Source organism: Larus michahellis, chromosome 2 (genome assembly GCF_964199755.1).
Source record: "Larus michahellis chromosome 2, bLarMic1.1, whole genome shotgun sequence".
Classification (NCBI taxonomy): domain Eukaryota; kingdom Metazoa; phylum Chordata; class Aves; order Charadriiformes; family Laridae; genus Larus; species Larus michahellis.
This window is the reverse complement of record NC_133897.1, coordinates 364,948-392,076: the sequence shown is the minus strand read 5'-3', so window position 1 is coordinate 392,076 and position 27,129 is coordinate 364,948. Positions and strand designations below refer to the sequence as shown.

Here is a 27,129-nt window from a genome sequence, read left to right as displayed (position 1 = left end):
AGGGCTGGAGGCTGGGCCAGGACCTGCCGCTCTCGGGGAGGTTTTCTGGCGCCTGCGAGCCTCTCCGGATTTCCATTGCTCTGCTCTGGAGTCTGGGCATTGCGGAGGCAGTTCCCCGGCTTGGCTCACATGCCAGAGGGACGGATCGGGGCTGGCGGGCTCCCGGAGGAATCCGCACGCTCCCAGGCAGTGGCTGCCCAGAGGAGCTTTGTGCCCAGGACGCTTTCCAGGAGGGCCGAGCTCCAGGGACCAGCGCAGGAGCAGCACCGCCGGCAGCCCGGGTTCCTGCTGGTCCCCCTTGTCCCTGGGGCTCGCTGTGTTCCAGGGCAAGGTCCCGGAGTCTCGGGGTGGGTGGCCGGGGCTGCCCTGGGGGTGAAGGGACAGGATGCTGCTGCGCTCCCCGGCTGTGCGCTCCTCCCGGGGGGCTGTGCCGCTGGCAGGGGTGCCCGGGCCGGGTGCCGGCTGGGTGTCGGGAGGTTCCCAGGCGAGGGGTGGCTGCGCTCATGGCTGGGGAATGTGGGTGTATCCGGGCAGGGAGAGCCGGGCCCTGCCCGTGCGGCGGGGGGCCTGTTGCTGCTTGCCGGTGGCTTCCATCAGGAGCTGCGCCAGCAGCAGCCAGCCCGGCGGCCGCATTCCCAGGGGAGCAGCTGAGGTGGAGTGCCTGTGTTGGTGTCCTCACCCCCACCTGGCTGCTCCCTTGGGACAGGTAGGGGCTCCATTTGGGTCCGTCTGCTGGGGAGCCTTCTGCGGCTTTGCTGGGCAGTGCCGGCAAGGGCTGGGAGCCCTCTCTAGCAGTGGCCGGCCAGCTAACGCGAGACCCCTGCTTGTCAGGGCGGCTAACATTTGCCACCATGGCTCATACTGGAGGCACAAGCTTGGGGATGACCTTTCCGGACTGTCTCTGGGACCATGGGTCATTGTGGCAGAGCAAACCCTGCTTGCTGGGGCTGCAAAGCTCACACTGTGGTTTGGTCTTCGCTTAGAACACCATTTTTGCCATTATCTGCTTGGTTGTACCCAGTCGAGCTACGTCTTCCTGGGGTCAATCAGATGTGAAGAGGCAGCGGTGAAGTCTGCAGACCAAAGCCACCATTGCTTGTCCTGTCTTGCGTCCCATCTCCGTTGTCTCTCCACTCAGCGCGCTGGTCTGTGGCCTGTGGCTTGCTCTGGTGGGACCTGTGAGCCCCTCAGCTGGGAAGACGTCGATTGGACGTACTGCTCCAACACGGACCTGCTGGATGCAGCAGCTTGGGAGATCTCTGCCCCGTTCCTATTTCAGACTCGTAGGCTAATGGTGTTTCTAACACCCTCTCGACATTTCAAAAACTTTGATGCTTTCTGGTGGTGCTGCCCACCTTAGCCCTAGGAAAGCTGCTGGTACAGTCCCAACACGCCCTCCCAGGGGGGTGCAGCTGCACTTGCGGTTATCAGCCCTTTGGAAAAGCTGGATATGGGAGTCCAGGCAGTGATCCAAGCCAATGCTGCTACCCTGTTCCCAGTACCTGGAGTATTTTGTTTATAGCAAGCCGAGATAGCCACCCAGCGCTGCACTCTGCTGTGTAGACATACCCAAGGGCCAAACAGCCCATCCCACCGGAGAGTCAGGACGGTCTCGGTGCTGCTCCCCCAGCCCTGCCGAGACCTCCCTTGGGCCGCGTGGGTCCCCTTCGCTCCCTGCTGATGGAGGGGTTCAGCCGGGACCAAGACAGGGAGGGGTGACCAGGGGAACGCAGTTTGTACCCCGATAGAGACTCACAGAGCTGGTCTTCACGTAGCAGGATGAAGACATGGGGAGCGTGATTTTCTGTAAATGCACCCAGGGAGGGCAAGAGCCTTTGGAGCTGGAGAACAAAAGTCAACACAGAATCCGGCCAGCTTGCACTGACCACAGATAATGGCGGGCAGCAGTTCAGAGGAACGTTTCGAAATACCAGCTGGTGCCATTCTGAGGAAGCCTCTCTGATGGGCACAGGCTGGGAAGACTGGGCTGGTGTGGGGCTGGAGTTTCCCTGTGCGGGGAGGGATGGTGTGAGGGGTGCAGCGTCCCGGACAGTGGGACCTGGGCTCTGCAGCGCAGGGAGGGTTTCTCACAGTCACAGTGCCCTCTCCCAGAAAGATGCCCTGCTTCTTGAGGTGTTCTAAGATCTGAGGTAACTCCCTTTTACTCTCCTGTTTGGTGGTTGGCCATGCAGAGGACTAACATGTAGGGCATGTGTGAGAGAAGACTACTGGGAGAAGAGGGGGGTGTTTTTACGTTAATGAAGTGAAGTTTGCATAGTGAATTGAGCAGGTAATGATATGTATCATCTCTTGTTGGTACCTGCCTGAGCTTAGCTGGGAGCGTTGGTGAGGAGTGGAGATGTCATGATGGGTTTAGAGACTATGCCTCAGATGCTGAATCCACTCTGGTGCCCGCACTTCAGAAAAATGTAAGAAATCCGAAAGGTGTCAAGGAAGGAGTCGTTGGGACACCGGTCTGGAAGGCCTGGTTCTCGGGATGGGATCGGAGGAGCTGTGTGCAGGAGGTGCGGAGGTGTTCTGATTACAGTCTACAGGCATCCGTAGGAAGAGAGAACTTCAAAAACCAGTGCCTTTTTAATCTTAACCTGCTGTTGTTTGTGGGGTTAAACAGCTAGAGCTGAGGTCAGACAAATTTGGAACAGGTTTTTGCCGGCGAGGTAGGTCCCCACAGAGCGCTTGTGTTGGGGAAGCCGTGGGTTGTCGGTCTCTCCACGTCACTGGCTCTGCTGGCTTGTCCCTTGCAGCAGACCCTTTCCAGCTGCCAGCAGGGAGAACTTGGTACAGTTCCCTGGTCTGTGTGTGTTCGGATGTGGACTGGAAAGCAGTAGGTGCCGAGAGGCTTAAAACACGCGGCTCTTCTGAAGTCTGCGCGCTGCACAGCGTGCGTGGTGTGACGGCACCGGCTGCTGCCGCGTGCGGTATGGCAAAGGAGCAAGGGCGGCAGTTCGTAATCTCGCCATTTTCCCAGAGATGCGCCAGATCCTCTCCTTTCATTGCCGCAGAGTATTTAAAGCTCTGGTGAGATAATCTTTGCGAGGATCATGTCCTGCACAGGGTGTCCGCGTTGGCTGAGCTCTCTGACGGGGAGGCTGGCCTTGCCCGCGCCGGTCCTTGACCTGGAGAAATCTCTTTCCCTGCCAGCGTTGAGTCTTTATCGAGCCTGGCCTGGGAAGGTGGCTCTGCCCAGGCACGTCGCACTCTGCTGCCCTTTCATCTGCGTGTGCGGGCACATGGGTACCTGGAAAGGTGGTTTGTGTGGGCACCGCTGTGTTTGCTCAGCCTCTGACCTGGTTTCAAGGCTGGGTTTAGTGTCCAGGGTTTCAGTGTCCAAGTTAGTTCCGCAGTGGCTTGGATAATGAGTTGGTTAATTATTAGTTGCTGTGTGCGGAGACCAAATGCGTCTGGCAGTAGCGTTTCTGAAGCACAAGGTAGATGAACCTGCTGCGCTTCACCCTGTGAAGGGAGCAGTCGGGGTGAGCGCTCGGCTCTGCCCGGGCAGCCCCTTCCTCCTCCCAGCTCTGCCGCAAGTGTCTGTGCTGCCGTGGCTGAGACCCCCGAGCTGTCTGTAACGCGGACGGGGCTCTTGCGTCCAGCCTCTGAGATGGAGGGTTCTGTTCTTGCCTCCTTAGTGTGTGACGCTGCCCGTCCCAGCAGCGTGGTCTGGTCCGTGGGTCACTGAAGGTGTCCCGGGTGATGGACAGAGGGACATTAGCTGTGTAGAATGCCTGCTTTATCATAGAATCACAGACTGGTTCGGGTTGGAAGGACCTTAAAGCCCCCCCAGACACCTCCCACCAGCCCAGGTTGCCCCAAGCCCCGTCCAACCTGGCCTTGAACCCCTCCAGGGATGGGGCAGCCACAGCTTCTCTGGGCAACCTGGGCCAGGGGCTCACCCCCCTCACAGCCAACAATTTCTGCCTCACATCTCATCTCAGTCTCCCCTCTGTCAGTGCAAAACCCTTCCCCCTCGTCCCATGGCTCCCCTCCCTGCTCCAGAGTCCCTCCCCAGCTTTCCTGGAGCCCCTTGAGGGACTGGAAGGGGCTGGAAGGTCTCCGCGGAGCCTTCTCTTCTCCAGGCTGAACCCCCCCAGCTCTCCCAGCCTGTCCCCACAGCAGAGGGGCTCCAGCCCTCCCAGCATCTCCGGGGCCTCCTCTGGCCCCACTCCAACAGCTCCGTGTCTGCTCCTCTTCATAGTAGAGGCTCTGTCCACCATAACTTCCAAACTTCCATATGGGCTTCCACCATCCGCAGTAGAGCTGCCTATGCCCGGAAATGTCCATGAGCTTCTGGGAAGCAGCAAAATTGGCCTGAATCTCCTTTTTTCTGGACAGGTCAGACTGATCGACTCTCTTGCGTGGTTGTATCTTGTGTCCCGGAGCCAAGGCCACCGCTGGGCTGTGCTGAGGCTCTTGGTGTGCCGGTGGTGCTGGGAGTCCACTGTTCCTGCTTTGAGGTCACGTGCGCCCGGGGCAGGTATTCCACCACAGCGCTGACGGTCTGGTCTCTTCTGTATTATTAAATAACAAAGAGAAGAGGGAGGAAAAGTGACTGGGTGTGTTTTAATGTGAAATACCAAAATGATACCAGTAGTCCAGCAGTGATCGCTGCTCCCCGATGCCTACATGAACCCCAGTGGTGACGGAGGTGGCAGTTCATTAAGATGTTACCCAGCTGGAGGCAATTTCTGCTGAAGAAGCTCGTACTGGGGCTCTGGCACTGCCTGGGAGGCGCTGACCTGCCTGCCTGGGTTTCGGCTAGTGCCAGAGAAGAGGGCAGGTCACTGGTGGCTTGCTGTCTGCTTCCGCGCTGTTTCTCCCAGGAGAAGATGGGGATCTCCTGCCTCTTCCAGTGGGGGACGGTGCCCAAAGGGCTGGTGTCACCCCCTGCAGCTCTGGGCGCAGAAGCACTGCAGATGGGGGGGTCCAGCAGCCCCGGAGGGAAACGCCGCCATCGGAGAGGGGAATCCCACACCCACATCAACCTCCTGCTGCTGTGGACTTGGACAACAACCTTCCTTACGCTGATTTGGGTGTGTGACAGCCACACAGGGACACAGAGTGTACCATACTGTAGTAATAGAATTTATACTGATGAAGTATACTGATGAAGTTTCACTGAAAGGGTTATTAAACATTGGAATAGGCTGCCCAGGGAGGTGGTGGATTCACCATCCCTGGAGGTGTTTAAAAAAGGGTAAATGGGGCACTTAGGGACATGGTTTAGAAGTGGCTTTTGTCAGGGTAGGTTAAAGGTTGGACTCGATGATCTTAAAGGTCCCTTCCAACCTCAGCGATTCTATGCTTCTATGATTCTATGAAGTGCAGGAAATCTCCATGTGCTGCGTTTTAGCAGCAAACAATCGACACTGGGGATGGACAAAGCTGACATCAGCGAGCTGTGTCAGCGTGTCTCGGCAGCCGGGTGCTTGGCCTGTGGCTGTTTTGGGTGGTTGGGAAACTGCTCTTGAGGTGCCTCTCCGACAGCTCCGTGGGTGTCATCCGCGCACAGCTGCTGCTGGCAGGGGAAAGCAAGTGCTAGAAAACGGCGGGTGGGGGGGCTCTGTGCCGGAGAATTATCCGAACACCGAGCATCGGAACCATCCCTGCGAGCGCAGACGGCTGCGGGGCGCAGGGCGTTGGGGTGATGTGAGAGCTGGCCGGTGTCTTTGGGCCTGGCAATGGGCGCATCAGGGCTGGCCGGGGGTCACCGGGTGACAGCGTGGTAAGCGCGGGGGGTGTGTGTCCCCTTGCGCGGTGAGAGAAGGGTGATCGGCGTGCCCCGGGAGCAGGGCAGCGGGGGTGTGAAAAGGAGCCAGGGCCAGTTACAGCGACAGATTTGAAAGACTCGGCTGTGGCATGGACCCCAGCCTGACGTGAGAAAGCGGGTTGTGCTCCAGATCCTCCGGCCGTCCTGGGTTGGCTGAGGGTCCTGATGGTCCTGAGTACCTTTTCTAGGTGGCAGATGGGAAAGGTGCGAGTCAAGGCTTCGTGTTTAGTAATGGCGATTCTTCAGGTGCTGCAGGAACTGCCGCACCTTCTGGACCCCGCTCCTCGGGCAGGGGGAGGTGCGCGCTCCTGCTGCTGGTTGATGCAGCTGAAGGCATTTATTTTTCCTCCTTTTGACAACCAAAGCCAAGTGTCTCCCTGTGGTCTGCTGGGAGTGCTAGAGGTGTGTGTGTGAGAACACTGCTGTATTAACTGAATAATCTGGGGAAGCTGACACTAACGCCTCCTGGTTTTGAGGAGTTTCCACTTGTCAGGCACCGCCAGAGAAGCCCCAGACTCTGCAGGAAGCTCGTCCGAAGCCAGAGCTGAAGCCTGGCCGGTCCCAGCAGCCAGGCGTGCAGGGGAGCCTAGTCCAAGTGCTCTTCCTCAGTAGCCGCCGTTCTCCGCAGGACTGGCTCGCTGTGGAGCCAGCTGGGTGTCGTGGGAAGCGGTGTTGGCGGATGTGCTGCAGGACACCGTGACGCTCCTTCGACACTCGTGCGGAAGCTGGGAAGCTTCCCTGGCATGCCGCGGGGTGCAGGCAGAGGACTTGTGCCTAGCCCGGCGTGAGGACACGCATGGCCTCCTCAGCTCACTCCTCTGCTTTGCCCAGGCACTGCCTGCCTTTGTCCCTCATCCTCACGGCAGAGAACACTCGGGCAGCTCCACTCACTCGGCTAACGGGGAAGGACAGGGGCGAGTGTGTCGGTGGGAGGAGTGGTGGTGCTCCCTACGAGCAGTTTAAAGTCAGGTGGGATGTCCTGAACGAGAGACACTTTTGTTCTTGTAGCAGTTCGTTAGCGGAAGGGTTTGTGTGTGCGGGTCAGGCCCGAGGTGGCGGGTGGACACGAGGGTCTTCTGATCCTGACACCTGGGACCCTGGCTCTGGAGGGGGCCACAGGGGGAACTTGGCGGGGGGTTGGAACTAGATGATCTTTAAGGTCCCTTCCAACCTAAACCATTCTGTGATCTGTGTCTCAGTCACTTTTCCAGGCGATTGTGAAGGAGTTCTGTGGCTTCTTGAAGGCCACGTCCACCTCAGTCTCTGTTCCTTTGGTCGCGTAGTCTGCAAGCTCTTGCTTTTACCCTCCTGGGTAGTGGAGTCAGAGTGGGTCCCTCCATACCTCTGTGAGCGCTTATGCGGGGGGTATCTCAACCCCGAAACGCCGCAGGTAGAGTGCCTTGTTGTTACAGCTGGCTCTCTGCAATGGGGCTGGGCAGGGGTGGGCGCTGGCGCCGCGTGGGACCTTCCACTGCTGCTGTCTGCCTTCCTCCGGTTGTGGGAGAGATGCTTCACACAGCGACGTGTGCAGTGGCCGTGTCCTCCTCCGCTGAACGGGAGGGACGGGAGGAGGACAGCAGGGAGGGTGGAAGGTGCACAACAGCTTCTGCACGAGGAGCCGGGGCTCCGCAGTGTGGAGAAGAGGGGCTGCAGTGGAAGATGGGGCGGTGCTGGTCAGGCTGGTGAGGGCCCACCGCCTCTGGGGCATCCAGTGCGGTCAAGCCTAAAACAGAAAAGTGGGTTTTCAAAGTGGGGTTTTTATACTCCTGAAACTCCTTGCTAAAGAGCGATGTGGAAGTGAAATTTTATATGGTTTTAAAAGGAGACAGAACAATTACTCAAAGGAGAGTTTTTTGAGGTTTACTAAATAGACACAGATAAGCCACAGGAGATCCCTGAGCTGAAGTCAGCAGCTGCAAACACGTCGGGTCAGTGCCGTGGACTCTCACCGTGTTCCTACTCTTCCTGGGTTCCCCGGTGACAGCCGGGGCTGGGGATGGCAGCGCCGGGCTGGGCAGCCCTCGGTCCGCATCCAGATGGCCATTCTCGGGTAGCGATGCTGGGCAGCCTCCTGCCTCCCTCCAGCCCTCAGCAGAAGCCATTGCTGGGCTGAAGCATCCCCACCGCCCCTGGGATGGGGAAGCGTTCCCTCGGCAGGGGCTGAGGACACCCTGCTCCCGGCGGTGGCAGAGCAGAGATCTGGTGCCCAGCTGCAGCGGCGAGTGGATTTCCCAGCAGTGGTGGTGCAGCTGCAGTGGGTGCCCTCCTCCCGGTGCCCTGCTCCCTGCCCCGGGGAGGGACAGCCCCGTCCCGCCTGCCGCCGAAGAGCAGCCGTGGTCTGGCGACAGTGAGCTGGGCCGGGCAGGGGTGTCTCACCCCGCTCAGCTTGGGGGGGTCCAGTACCCGTGGGTCTGTGGGTGCTGGGTGCGCGGGACAGGCGTGAGCAGTGACAGCGAGAGTGTCACAGTGTCACAGACTGGCCGGGGTTGGAGGGACCTCTGGAGCCCATCCCGTCCCACCCCCGGCCAGAGCAGGGTCACCCACAGCAGGTGGCACAGGGACGCGTCCAGGCGGGGTTGGGATGTCCCCAGAGACGGAGACTCCCCCACCTCTCTGGGCAGCCTGTGCCACCCTCAGGGGAAAGAAGTTCCTCCTCGTGTTGAGGTGGAACTTCCCATGGTCAAGTTTGTGCCCGTTACCCCTTGTCCTGTCCCCGGGCACCACTGAGAAGAGCCTGGCCCCATCCTCCTGACACCCCCCCTTTCAGTATTTATCAGCGTTGATAAGATCCCCCTCAGCCGTCTTTTTTCCAGCCTGAAGAGCCCCAAATCCCTCAGCCTTTCTCCATCAGAGAGGTGTTCCAGCCCCTCAGCATCTCGGTAGCCCTTTGCTGTCCCCTCTCCAGCAGTTCCCTGTCCCTCTTGAACCGGGGAGCCCAGAACTGGACCCGGCGCCGTTGGGGCTGTCGCTGGGGCGCAGGGTTTGCGGGAGCTCCGGCAGCTGCTGAGCAGAGTCGGTGCGGGTGCAGCGGTGTCTGGGCTGCTCCGGCACCGCGGGGTGACGGTGCCGCGTGACGGCTGGGACGTGCTGGGTCCGTCACCGGCGCCGGCTGGTGGGCTGGGCTGAAATCCAGACGTGGCACGCGTTGGGCGCTGACTGATAAGCAGAGGTGTGCAGGTTGTGCGTTGGTGTTCGGCCTAAGCGTGCTAATGATAATGATTTAACGTGTTGTAGGGCTGAATGTAGTTAAATTGGCATTGCGTCGCAGTTACTCACTTGTGATTTACTCGGAGGCTTTCACAGCAATCAAAAATCAAACTGATGTTAACAAACTCCTGAACCTTAATTAAAAGACAAAGATCTGTTTGTATAGTTAGCAAGGGGGAGAACTAGCAAAAATCTGGACGGTGTCTCTGTCCTGAGCACCCGAGAACAGAGGAGAGGAGCCTGCCCTCTCCAGGTCTCTCTCTGCCTCTCTTCTTTCCCAAGGCCAAGTCAGCGAGTGCATTTGGCTTTGCTCCATTCAGAACCCCTCGAAAAACCTGCTCGGTTTTTGCCAGTTTTCCGAGGTTGAAGACCAGGGTAGATGCAGTGAAAGAGTGCGAGCGTGGAGCCTGGTCCAGTCCGGAGGGAGGGAACGCCCGGAAAGGAGCGAGTACTGGTGGTGCTTCAGCCGTGGCCGTGAGCTGACAGAGCAGAGGTTACGGGTGGCGGTGACAGCCTCTCTCAGACCAAGAAATGCAGTTGGGAATACAGGTGTGCTCTTACCTTTTCAAAAGGGCTCGAGAACTTACCATTTTCCACCTAACTAATAAGTTCTTTTAATAAAGATTTTACCTCTGCCTAAAAAAAGAAAGGATAGGTGAAAGTCAGAGAGCATGAGGAAGCGACTCTTCGTAAGAACATTCACGATGGTTATAAATAACCTTGTGTTACTGCATCAGACTCGTGTTTTATTTGTCTGCAGCTTCTAAAAAAGAAGTGTTAATAAATTAATATATGAATGGTAAATGCTAGGTATGAGCACTGTATTCTTGCCCTTTTCTGACACGATGGAAAAATGTGCTGTAGCCTGTGGGTGGCTGCACAGCGCAGTGATAAAGGCACGGTGGCAGATCATGTTTTTCCCCCTCGTGCAGGCCGAGCAGCGCCGGACCAGCGTGTGGCCGTGCTGGCATGAAGGGCATGCCCCCTGCGAGCCCTCTGGCCACCGGCCACCGGAGCATCTTCCCCACGCAGCTTTGGACTGCGTGTCCCCCCCCGATTGCCGGGGTGAGGCAGGGAGAGATGAGAGACGGCGTTAGTCTCAGGGAGAGAGAAGGTCTTGGGGGCTCCAGGAGAGATGGGGAGGGACGCTGGGGCAGGGAGGGGAGCCATGGGACGAGGGGCAACGGCTTTAAACTGAAAGAGGGAGACTGAGATGAGATGTGAGGCAGAAATTGTTGGCTGTGAGGGGGGTGAGCCCCTGGCCCAGGTTGCCCAGAGAAGCTGTGGCTGCCCCATCCCTGGAGGGGTTCAAGGCCAGGTTGGCCGGGGCTTGGAGCAACCTGGGCTGGTGGGAGGTGTCCCTGCCCAGGGCAGGGGGTGGCGCTGGGGGGGCTTTAAGGTCCCTTCCCACCCAAACCAGTCTGTGATTCTGTGATTCTAAGGTCGCAGTCATTGTGTGTCCAGCCTTCCCTCGGGAGCTGGGAGGGCAGGAAGATAAACCGGGGTGAAGAAGCCATTGAGTGGCTTCTGGCAGGGCTGAGCAGCCTGGCATTCTCATTCCCTCATCCCGCCTGGCTCTGGTGGCATCTCCTGCAGTGCCTTGGTTTCAGCCTGCGGTGCTTGGCATGGCCCCGGTGGAACACCTACTCGGCAGAGACCTACAGCCGCCAGCTTGCCGGGCCGGTTTGGGCAGTGCCGGTGCAGGCGCCGAGAGCTGGGGCTGGCACTGGGAGCGCGGTGGTGGTGCTGGGAGGAGCTGCCGGGGCGGGATGGGGCAGCGGGGCAGCTCTAGAGCCATCCTCATCCTGCTGTGGCCCCGGGTGACTCGAGCAGCCGTAGTGCCCAGCCGTCACGTTTAACGGCCGGCCGTGGTGTGCTCTCGTGGAGTCCCCTCTCCGCACCCATCTGAGGTTTCCATTTCTGCAGTCGTCTGCGGCAGCGAATTCATCAGGTTTATTGCAGGTTCCGGAAGAAGCGGTGCTCCCCCAGGTTTCCGGTCTCCAAAAGTCCTTTATTGTTTTTACGCTATTAACATACAGTGAGTGCTGCTCCTTTGTTTCGCCCCCCACCCCGTAGCCATCTGCCTTCGGGTGGAGGGTGAACTTCCTCGTCCAAGGCAAATGAAGGGCTCCGGCTTTGTTAGGAGTGGCTGTGGGCTGCCTCTGATATTCAAGGTGTTCTCCAGGCTCTTGCTCCTCCTCCGGTGTGTCTGGTTTTATTTGGGAAGTCTGTTGTTTGACCAGCTTCTGGAGGTTGTTTGGATGTAAATGAAGCATTTGTGATTTCTGTGGCAGGAGAGAGGGTGTTCCCTGCGCCACTCAAAGCCCTGCCTGACTGTTACAGCCTTCTTAAGCCTATTACAGTGTTCTGCAAATTACATAACGTACACATAATTAATTGTGTTCACTTTCAATCATGAACATAGATTATAATGTGCCTTCAGCGCTTTATCTGCACTGCGTACGCCAGGCGGGTGGTGTAGCTGGAGCACGGCGCTCAGGGCACTGCTTTCGCCATGGTGGCCCTCAGTTGTGGGGTCCTTCACAGCACGTGTCCCCCGAAAGGCGTCTGGTCTCTGGTGCTTCCCTTGTGCCTCGAGGAGAGGGATGCCGTGGGGCTTTTTGTGCTCCCGAGGGCGGGAGGGAGGGTCCCCAGCCCGTGGTGCCTGGGCTCTGCCGCCTTCCTGCCCCCGGCTTGGCCGCTCCTCCCCGTCCCGAGCTGCGCAGGCAGAGCCTCCCGGGCACCCGCAGCATCGGCACCTCATGCAGCTTCGTGTCTGCAGACAAGGTGGGAGGAAACGGCCATAAATCTCCTGCCTGGAGGGAGCAGGGAGAGCGCGGCAGGATCCCTGTTAGGGTCTCGGGGGAGACCACGGTGACCTGATGATTTCTCCTTTTGTTCTGCAGATTCGTTTGTGAACAGCCAGGAATGGACCCTGAGTCGCTCGGTGCCTGAGCTGAAGGTGGTGAGTACTCGCGCCTCTGGTACCCCTGTTTCTCTGCTGCTTCTCCAAATCCCCAGGAAAACCCCATGTTTTAATGTGTCCAACTGGAAGTGCGTAGGGGCGTCAGCCTCACGGAGGGGAGAGGAGCTGGGGCTGCCGCCGTGCTGGGGGAAGGCGAGGGCTTCTCAGGGGCTCCCGCTTGTAAGGGGGTGTTGATCTGGGAGAGCACTGGGATGTGAAGGTCGAAAGGCAATATTTGAGCACTTGACCCTTCCTGCTGGCCACAGCCGAGCTGTCGTTCCTGACCGGGTCCTGCACAGGCTAGACCTTCTGGCATAGCAGAAGCAGGGGCAGATCCCGAGCGGTGGTTCGGGCATTCATCCGTGGTCATCACCCTCACAGCAGCCGTCCAAGCGTGGGAGTTACCACCTGGGAGGTGTTACCTCTCCGTTTGAGCCTGGCTGGCTTTGCTCTGTGCTGGTGCTTCCCTGGCCTCTGCTGGCCACCTCCCGGACACGCTGCCGAGGTGTCCCTGCCGCGAGGGATGCTGGTGGGACCAAACCCTCACCTCTGGGGCTTTGTTCCCCCAAGCAGAGGGGATGACGCTCCTCTGGTTTGTCAGCGCGGGGCAGGTTTCAAGGGCACGTCGTTACTGGGCTCCATCACGTACCTGTGGGGTACGGTCTGTGGTAAGGGGGGCTGCCTCGGCACCCCCTCGCCCTGACACAGCCTGTTCGTGTGGGACAGGGTGACGAGGGAGGGGGCCAGGTCTCGGGGTGCGGCCCCTCTGAGACGGGGACGTTGCCCGTGGCCTGTCATCACTGGTGGCCCTGCGCTGTCTCGCCGGGGCCGTCTGTGAGCTGGCACGGGGTGTGCTGCTGGAGCCGAGCTGGCGGGCGAGCACCGGGGGCAGGAGCCGAGCCTGGGCCGAGGGAGGGAGCGGGACCTCCGTGCTGCTGGCGATGAGCTCCTGGGCTGGTTGGGGCACCCTCGGCGGCCGTGCTGCCGGCGCTGGGTTAGCGCTGGAGGGACGTGGGGGCGGCAGGACGCCGCAGCACTGCCGGGTGTCTGGCTGGCTGTTCTCGGGGACCTCGGCAATCTGTTCCACCGCTCCGCTCTGCTGGTACTCTCCGTGGCAGCCTTTCACTCCCTTTGAAGACTGTTGGCTTGTCTCCCTTCAGCCCTTTCAAGATTAATTTTTTTCTGTCTTAATCCAAGAAACAAGAAACCTTTTTGCAAAACATACCAGCACCATGCTGCCACAATGTTTCTTATCTGCAGTTAAGTAAAAATTAAAACAAACCTTGAATATTCATTTGTTAGTTTGGCTTGTAAAATGTATGTCTGTTCAAAAATATTCTTGCAGCTCTTCTGTGTATTGCCTTCTGACATTTTAACGTTCCGCAGGCTGCAAAACAGTGCTGCAAGCTAAACAAACCCAAAGCTTTTAGTTCTTCCTCAATTAGCACAATCCTTTTCCCATGTTTTCCGTGACCTCCGGGAATCTGTTGCTCTGGGGTTTCATCTGGCCGATGCAGCTCTTCCCAAAAGCCTGCAGGCCTTTCAGAGTCCTGGCTGAAGCCCTTTCCATCGCGTCTCGGGTTGGGCTGCAGCAGCCAGCAGCATTGGAGACCTGTGGGCGGTGGGCTGCCCGTCCGGGATTTCATCTTTTTGCGGCTGCGAAGGGAAGGACGTCGGGCAGGAGCTGCCTCTGCTGGGTCTGGGGTGGTGGTCAGCCAGCAGGGACAAGGAAAGCCGGGCAGGTCCCGAGCTTTCGGGCAGGTCTCTAAGGGGTCTGTTCCGCACGGCTGCGTCTGGCCCGGGGGAGCACCAGGAGGTGCCTCTCTTCCTCGGCTCCCCCTCGCCCACCCCTGCGGTGCCGCCATCCCCGTCCATCGCAGGGCCCAGCTCTTCTCCCCAGGTCTCTGCAGACAGATTGGTCTTCAAGCGAGCGTCCCCAGTTACCACCAGGTTACGGTGGTATGGAAGGGTTCTCCACGTGGAGTCCTGGAGTCCGTACGGGAATCACTAAATAAACGGGTGAGACTCAGTGAGAAACCTTCCCAGGCTCTGCTCCCTTCCAGTGTTCAAGCATCTCTCCCCTTGGCTCCTGCCTCAGCCCCACTGGCCCCAGCCTTGGAGCCGTGCTCCGTCCGGGAGGTGCTGCAGACAGAACAAGGTCCCAGCTGGTACGAGGCCGGGCACCGATCTCCGCGGCAGAAACGGCTCCTGGGACGGAGCCACCCAGTCCTCGGTCCCGCGTGATGCTTCACCGAGTGCATTACCTGCCCCCGTGACAAACGTGCCTGACACCAAAGACATCCCAGAGCGGGGCAAAGGCGGCGTCTGTTGGTAAATGGCAGAGCGCGCTGTTTGTGGTGGGAGAGGCTTGCACAAAACGCCCGCTCTGTCTCTGATGCACCTGTCCGTGTCCCCAGGGGAAACCTACACTGAGCCTGTGAACCAGGATTCATAATTCCATTAGTATGGAAAAGCACGGACTCGTCGGGGGCTTCTGTTTTATGGTCCATGAAGTGTTGACCACAGCCTGCATCCCCCCTCCTTCTGCGGGAATGAGCTGTGTCCTTTACCTCTCCTGCAGGAGGCGCGGATCTTACCGCTTTCTTCCCTGCTCATCTTCCCATTTGCACCACACGTGGTCAGTGTACTTTCTCCAAGGTTTTTTATTAGCTTGATGTATTTAAGTTACGTTCAGCAGTTTTTCCCACCTCAATTTTATCCCGAAGCTTCCTCCATCTGCTGCAGGCTGAGAGGAGGCTGTGGCTGAGAGAAGGCGGCGGCTCCTGCAAAGCTGCCGTCCCTGTGGGCACGGCACAAATGACCCCTCTTGGTGAGGACTCGTCCCCCGGACCCGAACCGGGGCAATATCGAACCTTCCCCGGCCGCGCAGGGGCTGCCTTCCCTCCTTCTCCCGACCTGTCTTGGTACAGAGGTTTCCGTGGTGCCTGCACACCACGTTTTACTTCGGTTTCTGCCTCTGAGTGTGGTGTTCCTCAGGGCTGTCAGTTCTGTTTGAGCTTGTTTATAACACGGATGAGGGTAAGAGAAAGCAGAAGTGTATTTCAGCAAGACATGGGTCAGGATTTTGGTTATAATCAAAGAATGCAGCTTCCATTCCAAGTTTTAGAGAGCTGAGTGCCGTTGGAGCGTTCAGTCTCGGATGTTGCGTGGTGTCCTGGCTGCCAGGTGGCCTCAGGGAGCTGCTCCTTTTGCAGAGGTTTCCCCGGTGCCTGGAGCTGTGGCCGGGCTGGGCAGAGCTGAGCCCCCGAGCTGCCCGCTCTGCGTGGTGGTCCCTGCAGCTGCTTCTCTGTCTCCACCTCTGTATCCCGGATGGCTCATGCTGCCATCGGAGTGGGGCAGGGAGGGCTCGGCCGGAGGATGGGGTGTTGCCTTTGTTCATAACAGGGGCTACGGCGTTTGTGTGGCCCTCATGTCTCTGCAGATCACTTGGCTCCAGAGGCACGTGTGCGGTACCTGTGAGGTCTGCAGTCTGGTACATGTTCTCTGCCTAAACGTGCCGTGTGTGATCTGTACTTGCGGGTGACAGACCTGGCAGCAATGCGTTCGGCCCAGGCATGCCCCTGGGAGCGTGTTGATTTGCACTTCCCAGTCCTGGGCTGCTGGCACCCTGGTCCTGCCGCTCGCTGGCTCCGCGCAGCGCGGGCACACGGGGTGCCGGCACAACAGAGGGTTTCCTGCGCTCCTGCTCCACTGGCTGGGCACCCGCCGCCGCAGGGCCGGCACCTCTTTGTCTCTTGCCAGGAGCATGCGGGTGGCCCAGGGCAGGACCTGGGGCTTTCGAGCGCCACTGAAAGCTGGAGAACCTGCCTGGTGGTGACTCACTCTCCGAGCTCATCCCTTTGCCTGGAAGAGGTCGGCCATAAGCCTCTGAGGTGGCAGAGGCAGCTCTGATGATCCGAGACGCTCCTCTCTCCTGGCCCCGCGCGTCTGTTGGTGCTGCTGTGGCCGTGTGGGGCTGTGTGGGCCTGTTGTTTGTTCCTTTTGCTCCGCAAAGGCTCAGGCTGTGTCAGCGGCACAGTCAGGGGGCCAGCATGGGTGCGGGGGAACAGTCCCTGCGGGCAGCACAGAGCCGAGCACTGGGCTACTGCAGTTAGGCTGCTTCTGGCAGCACGGAATGTCCGCCCTGTGCCGCCGCCTGCCACCGGCTGTGTCTGCGGGACCTGCCACCGGTCCCCGAGTGCTGAGACAGGGAGTAGGTCTTGGCAAGCAGGGAAAAGCCAGTGGCTGGAGCAGAAGTCCTTGTGGCCCGTGCTCAGATGTCATGAGGAAGAGTTACCAGTGCGTGTTGTGGGCTCTTGGAGGTCCTGCCCCGACAGCGCTGCTCTGGGTCCTGTCCCCTGGTGCGAGCGGCTGCATCAGGGACAGCAGGGTCTGGCCAAGCCCTTCCCCGTCCCGGGGAGTGCGGGAGCAGGCACAGCCTGAGGCCGGACGGGGAGAGCTGACGTGCAGGACAAAACCCAACGTGCACTGGCAGCCCAAAACCCCCCCGCAGCCTGGGCTGCATCCCCAGCAGCGTGGGCAGCAGGGCCAGGGGGGGATTCTGCCCCTCTGCTCCGCTCTGGGGAGACCCCCCTGCAGTGCTGCCTCCAGCGCTGGGGCCTCAGCACAGGAGAGACACGGAGCTGTTGGAGCGGGGCCAGAGGAGGCCCCGGAGATGCTGGGAGGGCTGGAGCCCCTCTGCTGTGGGGACAGGCTGAGAGAGCTGGGGGGGTTCAGCCTGGAGAAGAGAAGGCTCCGCGGAGACCTTCCAGCCCCTTCCAGTCCCTCAAGGGGCTCCAGGAAAGCTGGGGAGGGACTCTGGAGCAGGGAGGGGAGCCATGGGACGAGGGGGAAGGGTTTTCCACTGACAGAGGGGAGATTGAGATGAGATGTGAGGCAGACATTGTTTGCTGTGAGGGGGGTGAGCCCCTGGCCCAGGTTGCCCAGAGAAGCTGTGGCTGCCCCATCCCTGGAGGGGTTCAAGGCCAGATTGGCCGGGGCTTGGAGCAGCCTGGGCTGGTGGGAGGTGTCCCTGTCCAGGGCATGGGTGGCACTGGGTGGGCTTTAAGGTCCCTTCCAACCCAAACCAGTCTGTGACTCTGTGACTCAGGTCTTGGGGTGACATGTCCGCCGCTGGGCTGGGCCTGGGCTGAGTGCGCAGGTTTCGTCCCTGGCACTCGGAGGGGCTCGGGTGGGCTGTGGACGGGGTGAGGTTGCGGAGCTCTGGAAGGAGATGGTCCTCGCTCAGCTGCGCGGGCTCTTCCCTGGCTTGGCCAGCAGTGCCATGTCACGCTTCCAGGGGTTGGGCTTGCTGGTGCCTAGGATGGGGGCTCTCCCGTGACAGCAGATGAGTAGAGAGCTCTGCCACCCCCTTGTGCTGGTTTCTGACACCCAGGCGACACTTGGAGACACGTGATGGGACTTGGGATTCTGATTTTGTTTCTTGTAAGGGTATGTGCTGTTTTCATGAACACTATTAGCTTTTTGATGCTGTGTGCCTGCTTGGAATTTTCATCATAAAGATATTGTATTTCTGCCTGGGACTTTTTACACAGAAATACACTCCCCGGCATCTCCCTAGAGACTCTGGTATTTCCAGCACACACACATGCCCACTGAATCTTGTGCCTGGTCCAGCGGTGGGTCTAGGAAGGGTGCAGGGTCATCAGCACACTGCCACACGCTGCGGTGTCACTGTGCCTTTGCTGTGAAGCAGCCGTGGACACGCAGGGGATGTTGGATTTTCCAGAAACAGCAGCCCCTTGGGAAGTCTGCACAGGGATCTCTGGTGGCTTCTGTCTGGTAGGTGTACCAGACGTCTTAAATCCCAGTGAAACAGCAAGTCCCCACAATCCGTGCTAACCAGTGGTGGGGACAGAGAAGGCGGATGCCTACAGAAGCTTTTGGGTGGGTGGTTTGCTGGGCAACAAGAAGTCTGTTGCAGTCACGTATTCGGTGGGGCAGAGTGAACCTTCGGTTGAGGAGAAACCCCCAGGCTCCGGGTTTCGCAGGGCAGTACAGGCAGGTGCTCCGAATGGCCGTGTTGGTGTGTTGAACACCCACCCCAGGATGACTTTGTGGGAGCACTGGGGGTGTGGTTTAGGCACAGGAGGAGCTCTAGGGTGCTCTCGAGCAGGAGTCAGTTATGTACGAGAAGATCCATGGTAAGGTCAGGCCATCCAAAGCTGAAGGTGCTTTTTGGGAAGCTGTGTGGGAAGGAGTGGGAGCTCCCTTTGCCCAGGTACGGTGAGGTGTGGCCCTGGGATGGCGTCCCAGGCTCTGCACGGCAAACGGCTGGTGGGAGCTTGCCCGCCTTCTTCACCAAGCAGGGTTTTGAGGAGCACAGGGCTGTGTAAGAAGTGAGTTGGGAACAGCTCTTCTGGCTCCTGGCCTCTCGAGAGCATCTCTCCACAGGCCTGGGGCATTGGGAGGAGGGAGAAGAGCGCAGGCGAAGGGCGTCACTGCGCTGCTCAGCATTTCTGCCCCAGCTCCACCAGAGCAGCGCTGCAGCGGAGGCCAGAGGAGCACCAGGCGGGATGCTCAGTGACATGAGAGCCTGCCCCGTGAGCTGCGATGTCCCTGTGGATGTTGGGGGGAATAGCTGTGGGATACGAGCTGACCAGTTGGAATTAGACTTTTTGGAAGGATGGCAGGAGGTGCCCCTTTACCCCAGGACTGCCCTCCCACCAGCAGGCAAGCACATTTGCAAATGCTTAGGCACTGGAGGTTTTTTAAATCCTTGGGAAAATGCTGAAGAACTGGGTTGTCTGGCTGACCCCTCCTGGGACAGCTACGTTCATTTTGTAGCGAATTTGTGGGCTGATGCAGAGTAACAGACCCCCCAGCCTAGTGTGTTTCAACCCAGTTAAAGATGAGTGCTCAGTATCTTTATTTTTTCAACTCCGTTAAAAATTGGTGCTAGATGTATTTTATTTTTCAACTTGGTTAAAGAGTGATGCTAGGTATTTCTATTTTTTAACTCGGTTAAAAGTTGGTGCTAGGTGTCCTTCTGCGTGGGCAGCGCAGCCGGCGGCACCGGGAAGCGGGTGCTCTGCCACAGCAGCATCGCTGCCGCAGCCAGTGCCGTGCCTGCTGCTGGTGTGGGACACTGCAGCTGCACCCACCACACGGCCAGTCTCTCATTCTCCTTCTGGCGGGTGCTGTCAGGAGCAACGGCGCCCCAAGATTCAGGATGTGTGGGCTGGGAGGAGAGATTTTTTTTTTCCTTCTGAGTTGACTGTGGCTTGGGAAGGGTAAGTGTCCCCCTGAGGAGCGGGAGGGCTGTGGGAAGAGCTAACGAGGCACCTACGGGGCGGTCCCAGTTTGGGGGAGGACGAGGGTCCTCACCACCCTCTGTCGGTGTGGCTGTGCCCCAGTACCCACCGCTCTCTGCCCAGCTGAGACCAATTAATGCCCCCAGGCTTCTCGCCAAGTACCAGCTGGGCTGTGACGTCCCCTGTGCCCTTTCACAACCGTCTCTGCCCATCATCAGCACGTGCCCGGTTACTGGTGGTCTCGCCTCTCAGGGCTGGGCTCGTGTAGAGGGAGGCGTGCCGGCCATGCGGGCGGCGGGTGATGCACCCCTCTGTTTCAGGGCATCGTGGGGAACCTGTCCAGCGGCAAGTCGGCCCTTGTGCACCGCTACCTGACCGGCACCTACGTGCAGGAGGAGTCTCCCGAGGGTAAGGTCCTGGGTGCCTGGGGGGTTGCCTGGGTCCTCGCTCTTCTCCCCAGTTCTAAAGGTGACCCCCATCACTGCACCTTGCCTGCCGCGGCCGCAGGGCTCTGCAGCCTCCCCTGGCCTTCCTCAGGGCTCTCCCCTCCTTCTGCCCCCTCACTTGACCTGCTGCTTCTCTCTCTTCCCAAGGTGGCCGATTTAAGAAGGAGATCGTCGTGGACGGTCAGAGTTACTTGTTGCTGATCCGAGATGAAGGGGGCCCCCCTGAACTCCAGGTAGGAGACCCGTACCCGCCGCGGTCCCTGCCCACCCCATCCTGTGGAGGGATCGGTGGGCTCCTGGGGAGGGACCTGCCCGGCTGCCTCTTGGGAGCTGGGTTGTGGGGGGACATGAGGACTGCGAGGCCTGAGGAGGGGCTACCCCTGTGGTCACTGTTGACCCCGGGCCTCCCCGCGGTGCCGGGGACTTGTGCCGCAGGGCCTGGGGCGTGCGCTGGGCTGAGCCCGGCCGCAGCCCCCGCGAGCCGGCCTTGTGGCTGCCCTTGATGGCGGGTCCGGGCAGGGGGCTGCGGGATGCCTGTCTGGGCCCTAACGGCTGGTGTCTCTCCCGCAGTTTGCTGCCTGGGTCGATGCTGTGGTGTTTGTCTTCAGCCTGGAGGACGAGATCAGCTTCCAGACAGTCTACAACTACTACCTGCGGCTCTGCAGCTACCGGAACACAGCGGAGGTGCCGATGGTGCTGGTGGGCACGCAGGGTGAGAGCGGGGCGGCCGGGATTCCTCCCTGCATCCCCTCTGCCTTGGTGAGGAGCACTGGGGACACGTCCACGCTGGCAAGAGGGCGCAGGGTGCTGGCCCTGCGAGTGCGTCGGGGGAGCTCGGCCGCACACGGGACTGGGTGACGCTGAGGCCCCGAGTCCGTGGCCCTGGAGGAGCCGAGCAATTCCTTCTCAGACCACCTCAGCTTTCCTGCGGAGAGCTGCCTTGCTTCATGCAGCCGCTTCCCTCTTGCCCATGACCACCCTGCTGGCCTGGCCTGCCTTCCTCGGCCCTGCCCACGGCAGCGGGAGCGGGCAGGGCTCGGGGCCTGGCTGTGGGGGTCTCTGCTGGTGCGTTGCCCCAAGGTTTTGGGGGAATGGCAGCTTTGCTTTCAGCACCCCAAGGTGCTTTCAGCCCCCAGCAACAAGGGCATTGCTGCTCCGCTCTTCCCAAACGAGCGTCCTTCCAGCCTGTAGAGAGTAAGGCACAGGCAGGAGGGAGCCTGGGGCTGCAGAAGTTGTCTGGACGTGAGGGTGACAGCAGAGGGGGGCAGCAGGGGACGGAGGATGCGAGGGAAGGTCTTGGCAGGCCCCGGTTCCTGAGCAGCGTGACCCGTTTCTGGCGAAGAGCCAACTCTGAGAATGGAAAGACAGGCAGTGACAGCGGGCGTCGCAAGGGTGTCCGCTCTGGACCCCAGATTCAGCGTTAGAACAAAGTTGTTAAACTTTGGAAAGTTAAAGATTGCGGAATTATTGTCAGGACTGAGCGATCTTGGTTCAGGACAGGGCTGGGGTTGCAGGCGTGTGCTGTGGAGGCTCAGGAGTCGGGAAGAGCGATACGGCAGAGGGGCCGGTGACTGTTGTCCCAGACTTAGAGCCAGGGGAGGTCACAGCCGTGGTACAGTCACGCTAAACAACCCACTGGGGAGTTTGAGGGTGACTTCCGCACAGTGCGAGTCCCAGGACTCCTTCGACTCCTCCTGAGAAGGTTCATTTACAGCCGCTGCTTGTCCCTGGCTTGCCTTCAAGGAATCAGAATCCTCTTGGGAAGGTAGTTTTTCCAAAACATGGGAGCCCTTGGCAGCCATCTGGGTTACAGATTAGGGCTATTTTTTAGTGTTGTCCACCAAGGCCTCAGCTGTGAGTGCATCCTGGCAGCTCTGTCTTTCCCAATTAACTGAGGATGATTTCTCCCCTTTGATTCTTTAATCTGTAGGGTATGGCCGTGGGACCCAAAACAATCGAGACTGGCAAATCCATTTAACTCTGCAACTGAGGTGGACTTGCAGATGAGTGCCCTCGCTCGTTCCAGCAGCCATGGCCAGTGACATGTTGACAGATGGCAACGTTAGTCATTTCTAATGCATGGAAACATGGCACATCCTCATGTGGATGAGTCTGTAGTTGGACCTAGGGTCAGGCTGTTCACACCTCTGCCCCCTGCACTCTGTCTGCTGCCACCGAGTCTCCTGTTGTCTTCAACAGCTGCACTGGTCACGATGTGCTTGTGTGAATTGTGGTGGTGTGTCCCATTCCTAACATCCAGGCTGCCTTGCCTTGCCAGCCACACCTCCCACTGGCTTCTGCCCTCTGTCTTCAGAAACGTCGGCAGCTGGATGGTTAGGAGATTGAATAAGGTTCATTTAACAAATCCATTTTTCTACAAACGTGGGACTGTAATCTAAAACATTTATAGGACAGGGTGTACTCTGAAGGTGGGTATCTCAGTGTGTGAAGGGAGGTCGGGAGGTCAGGAGTGTGCCCTGGGACCTGGGGATAGATGGGACACGGGCACTTGCTTTTTAACCTCCTTCCTCTCCCTTTGGTTTCCAGATGCCATCAGCGCCACGAACCCCCGGGTCATTGACGATTCTCGGGCGCGGAAGCTTTCCAATGATTTGAAGCGCTGCACGTACTACGAGACCTGTGCCACCTACGGACTGAACGTGGAGAGAGTCTTCCAGGATGGTAACTGCAGGCGGTGGAGGGTGTCCGTGTGGGACAGGCAGCAGTGCTGTCCCAGAGAGGGGGCTTACACTGCCTGGACCGCCGGCTCGGTTAGCGCGGCATGCTGCTGGGAGGCCAAGGCAGTTAGGCACGCGTTCCTGTGCAGTGCTGCTGTTTTACACACGCAGAGCGGGTCCAAGGAGTAGGACATGCTGTCTGTGGGGTGATTTCCTGAGTGTGTGGCACACAGGTGAAGTGCACGTGGATGTGTCCGAGGGACCACGGAGCAGGGCCAGGCAGCTCCCCTCTCCTGCCAGCCTTGCAGGAGCTGCCTGCTGGGTAGCCCCTTGTTCCAGAGGGGCCGCAGGGAACGGTTGTGTCCCCGAGGTGGGCCTGTGCAGCACAGTGGTCTGGGTGAGCCTGCAGAGGACTCGCGAGGCTGCAGAGAGGGTTTTGATGGCTTTTCGTGGAGGAGAGGAGGAAGCACAGCAGAACCTTTGGGTGTTACAGACAGGGGAACAGCAACTGAACGGCCAGATGGGGCAGCTGTTCCTTGCAGGAACAGCGTGTGGGAGACCATTCCTGCTGAGACTTGGAGAGGAGTTTGCGTGACGGGGACGCTGTAGGTGGAAGGGGGAACCTACAGCACGTCCTTGGTTTGCAGTCTGCTTAAATAAACTGGGACCCTGCCCTGTAACGGGACTGCATGTTCCCCAGTCCCCTTGCTCTGGAGCGTGGCTGGGGATGTGGTTCAGTGCATGAGGAAGGGTCTGTGCAGAGCGGAGCGGCTTTCGGAAAGGAGGAGAGCCGTGCTGTTAGTGTTTGCAAGTGGAACAGGCGCGTGGAAGAAAGTTTGGAAATAATAGTGCAGCAGGACTGCCTGAAGGCAAAAATCCAGCTTGGTTCATTGCAGCACGTGAGACAGGCTGAGGGCAAGGCACAGGACTGAGCCTGTCAGCGGCTGCAGGTGTCTCCTTCATCCTCTGAGCGCGAGCTGGTGATCCTCCTTCCCCTGCATAAGTCTGTGGCCTTCCAGTAATCTCCCGTTGGAGGCTGAGGATCACGGTCACCATGCTGCTTTTCTTATGCAGAGGCTCATAGAGATGTTGCCCTCTCCTGCTGCTGGTCCATCTCTGAGACGGTCTGTGGAGTCAGCCCCGAGAGCGACCTTTCAAACCGCCCTCCTGGCCCCTGGCAGGGATCCCCTGGGCATCCAGCAGCCCCTGCGTTGCTTTGGTGTTCCTGGGGAGACCGGGGCGACTCTGTCGGGCAGGTTGCTTCTAAGTGTCCTCTCCCTCCTCCTCCTCACCAGCAGGGAAGGAATGGCTGGGAATAGTTGAGAATAGTGAATATTGCAGCAGAGCTGGAAGGGGAGGATGTGCTGAACCAACTCAGCGGTTTGCAGAGCAAATGGAGAGAGCGACGGTGGGTGGGCTGTGTGCGCTGCTGATCCTGGCTGCTGGAAAGCTTTGGCACTGTACGTCAGCTTATTCCTTCAAACTGGCTCTATTGTGTCCCCTCTCTGAAGGACGGCACAGTGAGGCGCAGCAGCCGGTGGGTTTGGGAGGGGGCTGGGGAAGGCACTGCAGGATTAGGTGCTGCTGTTTGCCAGGCTGCTTCTCTTCCTTTGGTATCTCGAGAACTGTGCTCTGGGGTTATTTTTCCCTTTGTTGACCCTGGCAGCACAGACAGCACAACTTTAAGCAGTGCGACGTGTGAGATGAAAGCTCTCTTGTGAGACCAGGACTCAGCCTCTAGTACCAGTGCTCCTTAGCGAGCCTGGCGGCAGACCTTGAGCCGCTGCTTGAAGGCTCACGAGTGAGGGCCTGCAAAGTGCTGGGCGTCATCTTGTGTCTGGGTTTATTCACGGAATAAAGGTGTGGTCAGGAAGGAGGCAAGGGAGCGGGTTTGTCCACGTGAAGAGCAGAGAGGCTGAGGAGATCCGGAAGATCCCAAGGAACGTGGGAATCGGAGGCTGTTCATACAGACCCGGTGTCAGTCTGGGTAAATGCTGATGCTCTATGGAACAAGGAGCGTGGGCTGCCCCGCCGGGGGGGCCGTGCTGTCCCTGGGCGAGTAAGCAGGGGAGCATCGAGTGGAAGTCCAGACGGATTCGTGCCTTCGTACAGGGCAGCAGGAGGAACATTGCTGGAGTGTTGTCAAACTTCAACAGGACACAGAGAAACTGAGAAGATTAAAAAAAAAGCTAAAAAAATTAATCAAAGGCTGGAAAAAATACCTGATAGTGAGACATTAAAAGAGACTATCCATTGAATAAATTAAAAAGAAGGCCGAGAGGTGGCTTGATTACAAAATAAGAGTATCCACGTCCCTATCTACACGGGGAGAACACAGATACTAAGACTCTGCAGAGTAGCAGACAGTTAATGCTAGAAGCCAAAGCCAGTCAAATTTTAAAGAAGCCTTATTTTTTTTATTAATAGCCCTCTTTTCATTAACTGTTGGAAAAAATGCGTAGGGAGGTGCTGTATTCTGCATCTCTTGTACCTTCTCCAACTCCAGACTGAGTCCCTTTGTGGAGGAGACTCGCCGCGTACCCAGGTGACTGGTGCAGTCTGGGCTGGGGGGAGTTTAATGGCTGGCAGCATACAAAGGTCAGCCTGGGGAACGGAGAGGTCCTTCTGGCCTTGGAGTCTGTGTGCGCAGGAGCCGCCCACGCTGCCGTATTCCCTGCAGCAGGCACGGAGCGGTTGTGCCGGTGTCAGTGCCCTTGCTGAGCGTGCTGCTCGGAGCTCTGGAGACAGCAGTGTGATAACTGGGAGTTGCAGATGCAGCAGAGGGACCTGCCATCTCCTAGGAGATCTGGAGCGAATCCCGGGTACTCGGTGCTCTCACCTGCCTGCTCACCTGTGGGACCACACCAGGACCACACGGATGCTGCCAGGCACAACTATGGGGAGGGAGAGAATGGGGCAGGAGCCGCTGGCGAGGGGCTGGGGAGAGCTCAGCCCAACAGGTCAGCCCCAGACATCCGAGAACTGTTCAGGGACTTCCAGGATCCAGTTTCAGATGAAGGTGACTTGACGGGATGAGGTGTTTTCGGAGGGGGTGAGCAGCTTTTCCCAGTGAGCACTGGCAGGTCCTGATGCCTCTGTTTTGGGGTCTGGTGGGGTGCTGGCAGTCACGGACGGTGTGAGGAGCCTGCCCTGCGTGGTGATCCACCTACCAGCCAGACCTCATCTTTACATGGTTTCTTCAACACAAGTTATTCGGCCCAGGTCGTGGTAGACCTGCTCCATGCAGGCAGGGGAAGGTGTTGGTTTTCCACCGCAGAAACAGGAAGACTTCTCTAAGCTTTCACTGCAAGGGTTTGCTTGCTGGTCCGTGCTGTGCAGAGCGTATGCTGCATCGCTCTTCCCAGAGCCCTTCCATGCCACTGTCTGGTCTAACAACAAGCAATCACTGACCTTTTTGGACAAGTTAATGTTGTGCTGGTCTAGCGCGTCAGCTTGAGGGAGCGACCATCCTGCCTCTCAGTATTCAGCTGAAGGCTGAGGCTAGCACTCTTCCTTCCCAAGCTGCTGTCTCTGGGAACGCCCCACAGTCTGCACATGGTGCTGCTCAGCATGGGGGAAGCTCCAGGAAGGAGAACCTTGAATCTCCACATTCACCAGCAGTTCAGAGGTTCTCCAGGAATTGGGTGTCTCCCCCTGCTCAGGAAGGTGCAGCGGAGACCCGTCCTCCATCCCCAGAGCGGTTCCTGCCTATTTGGTCTGAAGCGAAGTTTGCGGTTGTGTTCTGTGGGGATCTAGACCATGTACAGTGTGTAACTGTAATTGTGTTGAACCTCTTGGAGTGGTGGAGGCTTTGTCCGGGCAGTCGGGCTTCTGAAGGTCACTGTGGAAAAGCATGTGTGACAGGCAGAAAAGGGGTAGCTTTCTCCGTGCTGGTTTCTCATCTGCAGCCTGGCAAAAGTCCCCCTGGAAACGCTGTTCTCTGCGTGGGAACTGCACTTCTCTCATCCTTCCCAAGTTGCTTCCAGCACCAGATGTTGTCACAGTTACTGCTTCTCGGAAAAGATGGGACAGTCTGCCTGTGGCTTCACATGTGGCGAGGAGGAAGAGTGGCGCAGGCTGGGCTGTGTGCTGCAGTGCCCAGGGCCCAGCAGACGCCAGCTGCGGTTCCAGAGCTTCCCCAGGGGTGAGCCCCCACTGGGGGGTGGGTCGCTGCGGTCCCCTCACTCACAGAGAGCTCCCGGTGAGGTAGAGGCTGGTCCTGAGCATGCCTTCTGTCTTCTTGGCCCTGGAGAGGTACGGTTCAAGAGCTTCCTTCTCAAAATTGCCTTCACAGAGCTCCTGTATGCAGAAGTCTAGAGTTTAGAGGATGCCAGGACAGTAGCATGAAGCCATCGGTGTGAGGGTGCATCAGCTCTTGGGCTTCCTTTTAAGACTATTATTTCTATACCAAGCAAAGGTTTGGGAGCAAATTGTCGAGAGCCCCTTGGCAGATTGTCTCGGCGTCGTTCCTGAAGGGCGACCCTGGAAGGGCACAGGAGGGACAGCAGCTGAGCTGGCCTGTGCTGTGGGTGACTTCTCTGGCTTCTCCTCTGCAGCCAGTCCAGGGTGAGCGCTCCTCTCCTCCCGCTGGCCCTGAGCATCGGAGAGGACACCCGGCGGTGCCAGGCAGCCTTCTCTTGTGGCCCGCCAGAACCTGCTGCTGCCGCGCTGGTGGCATTGCTGCTCTGCATTGGTCCCCCTCGGCTGTAGGGCTGCGGACGTGGACTGCAGCTTGAATGCCCAAGGGTGGTTCTGGCTCTCTTGCTTAGGG

General features: G+C 58.8%; 1 protein-coding gene across 3 annotated transcripts in view; it reads left to right on the top strand.

Annotated features, from left to right (window-relative positions):
- AGAP3 (ArfGAP with GTPase domain, ankyrin repeat and PH domain 3) overlaps positions 1–27,129 on the top strand; it is a 157,641-nt gene that overhangs the window by 49,389 nt on the left and 81,123 nt on the right. For all 3 annotated transcript variants that reach the window (XM_074573734.1, XM_074573733.1, XM_074573735.1), the window contains exons 2-6: positions 11,902–11,960; positions 19,555–19,642; positions 19,828–19,913; positions 20,251–20,392; positions 22,228–22,362. In XM_074573734.1, coding sequence (XP_074429835.1) covers positions 11,902–11,960; positions 19,555–19,642; positions 19,828–19,913; positions 20,251–20,392; positions 22,228–22,362 — 510 coding nt within the window. The remainder of the gene's footprint in view (positions 1–11,901; positions 11,961–19,554; positions 19,643–19,827; positions 19,914–20,250; positions 20,393–22,227; positions 22,363–27,129) is intronic.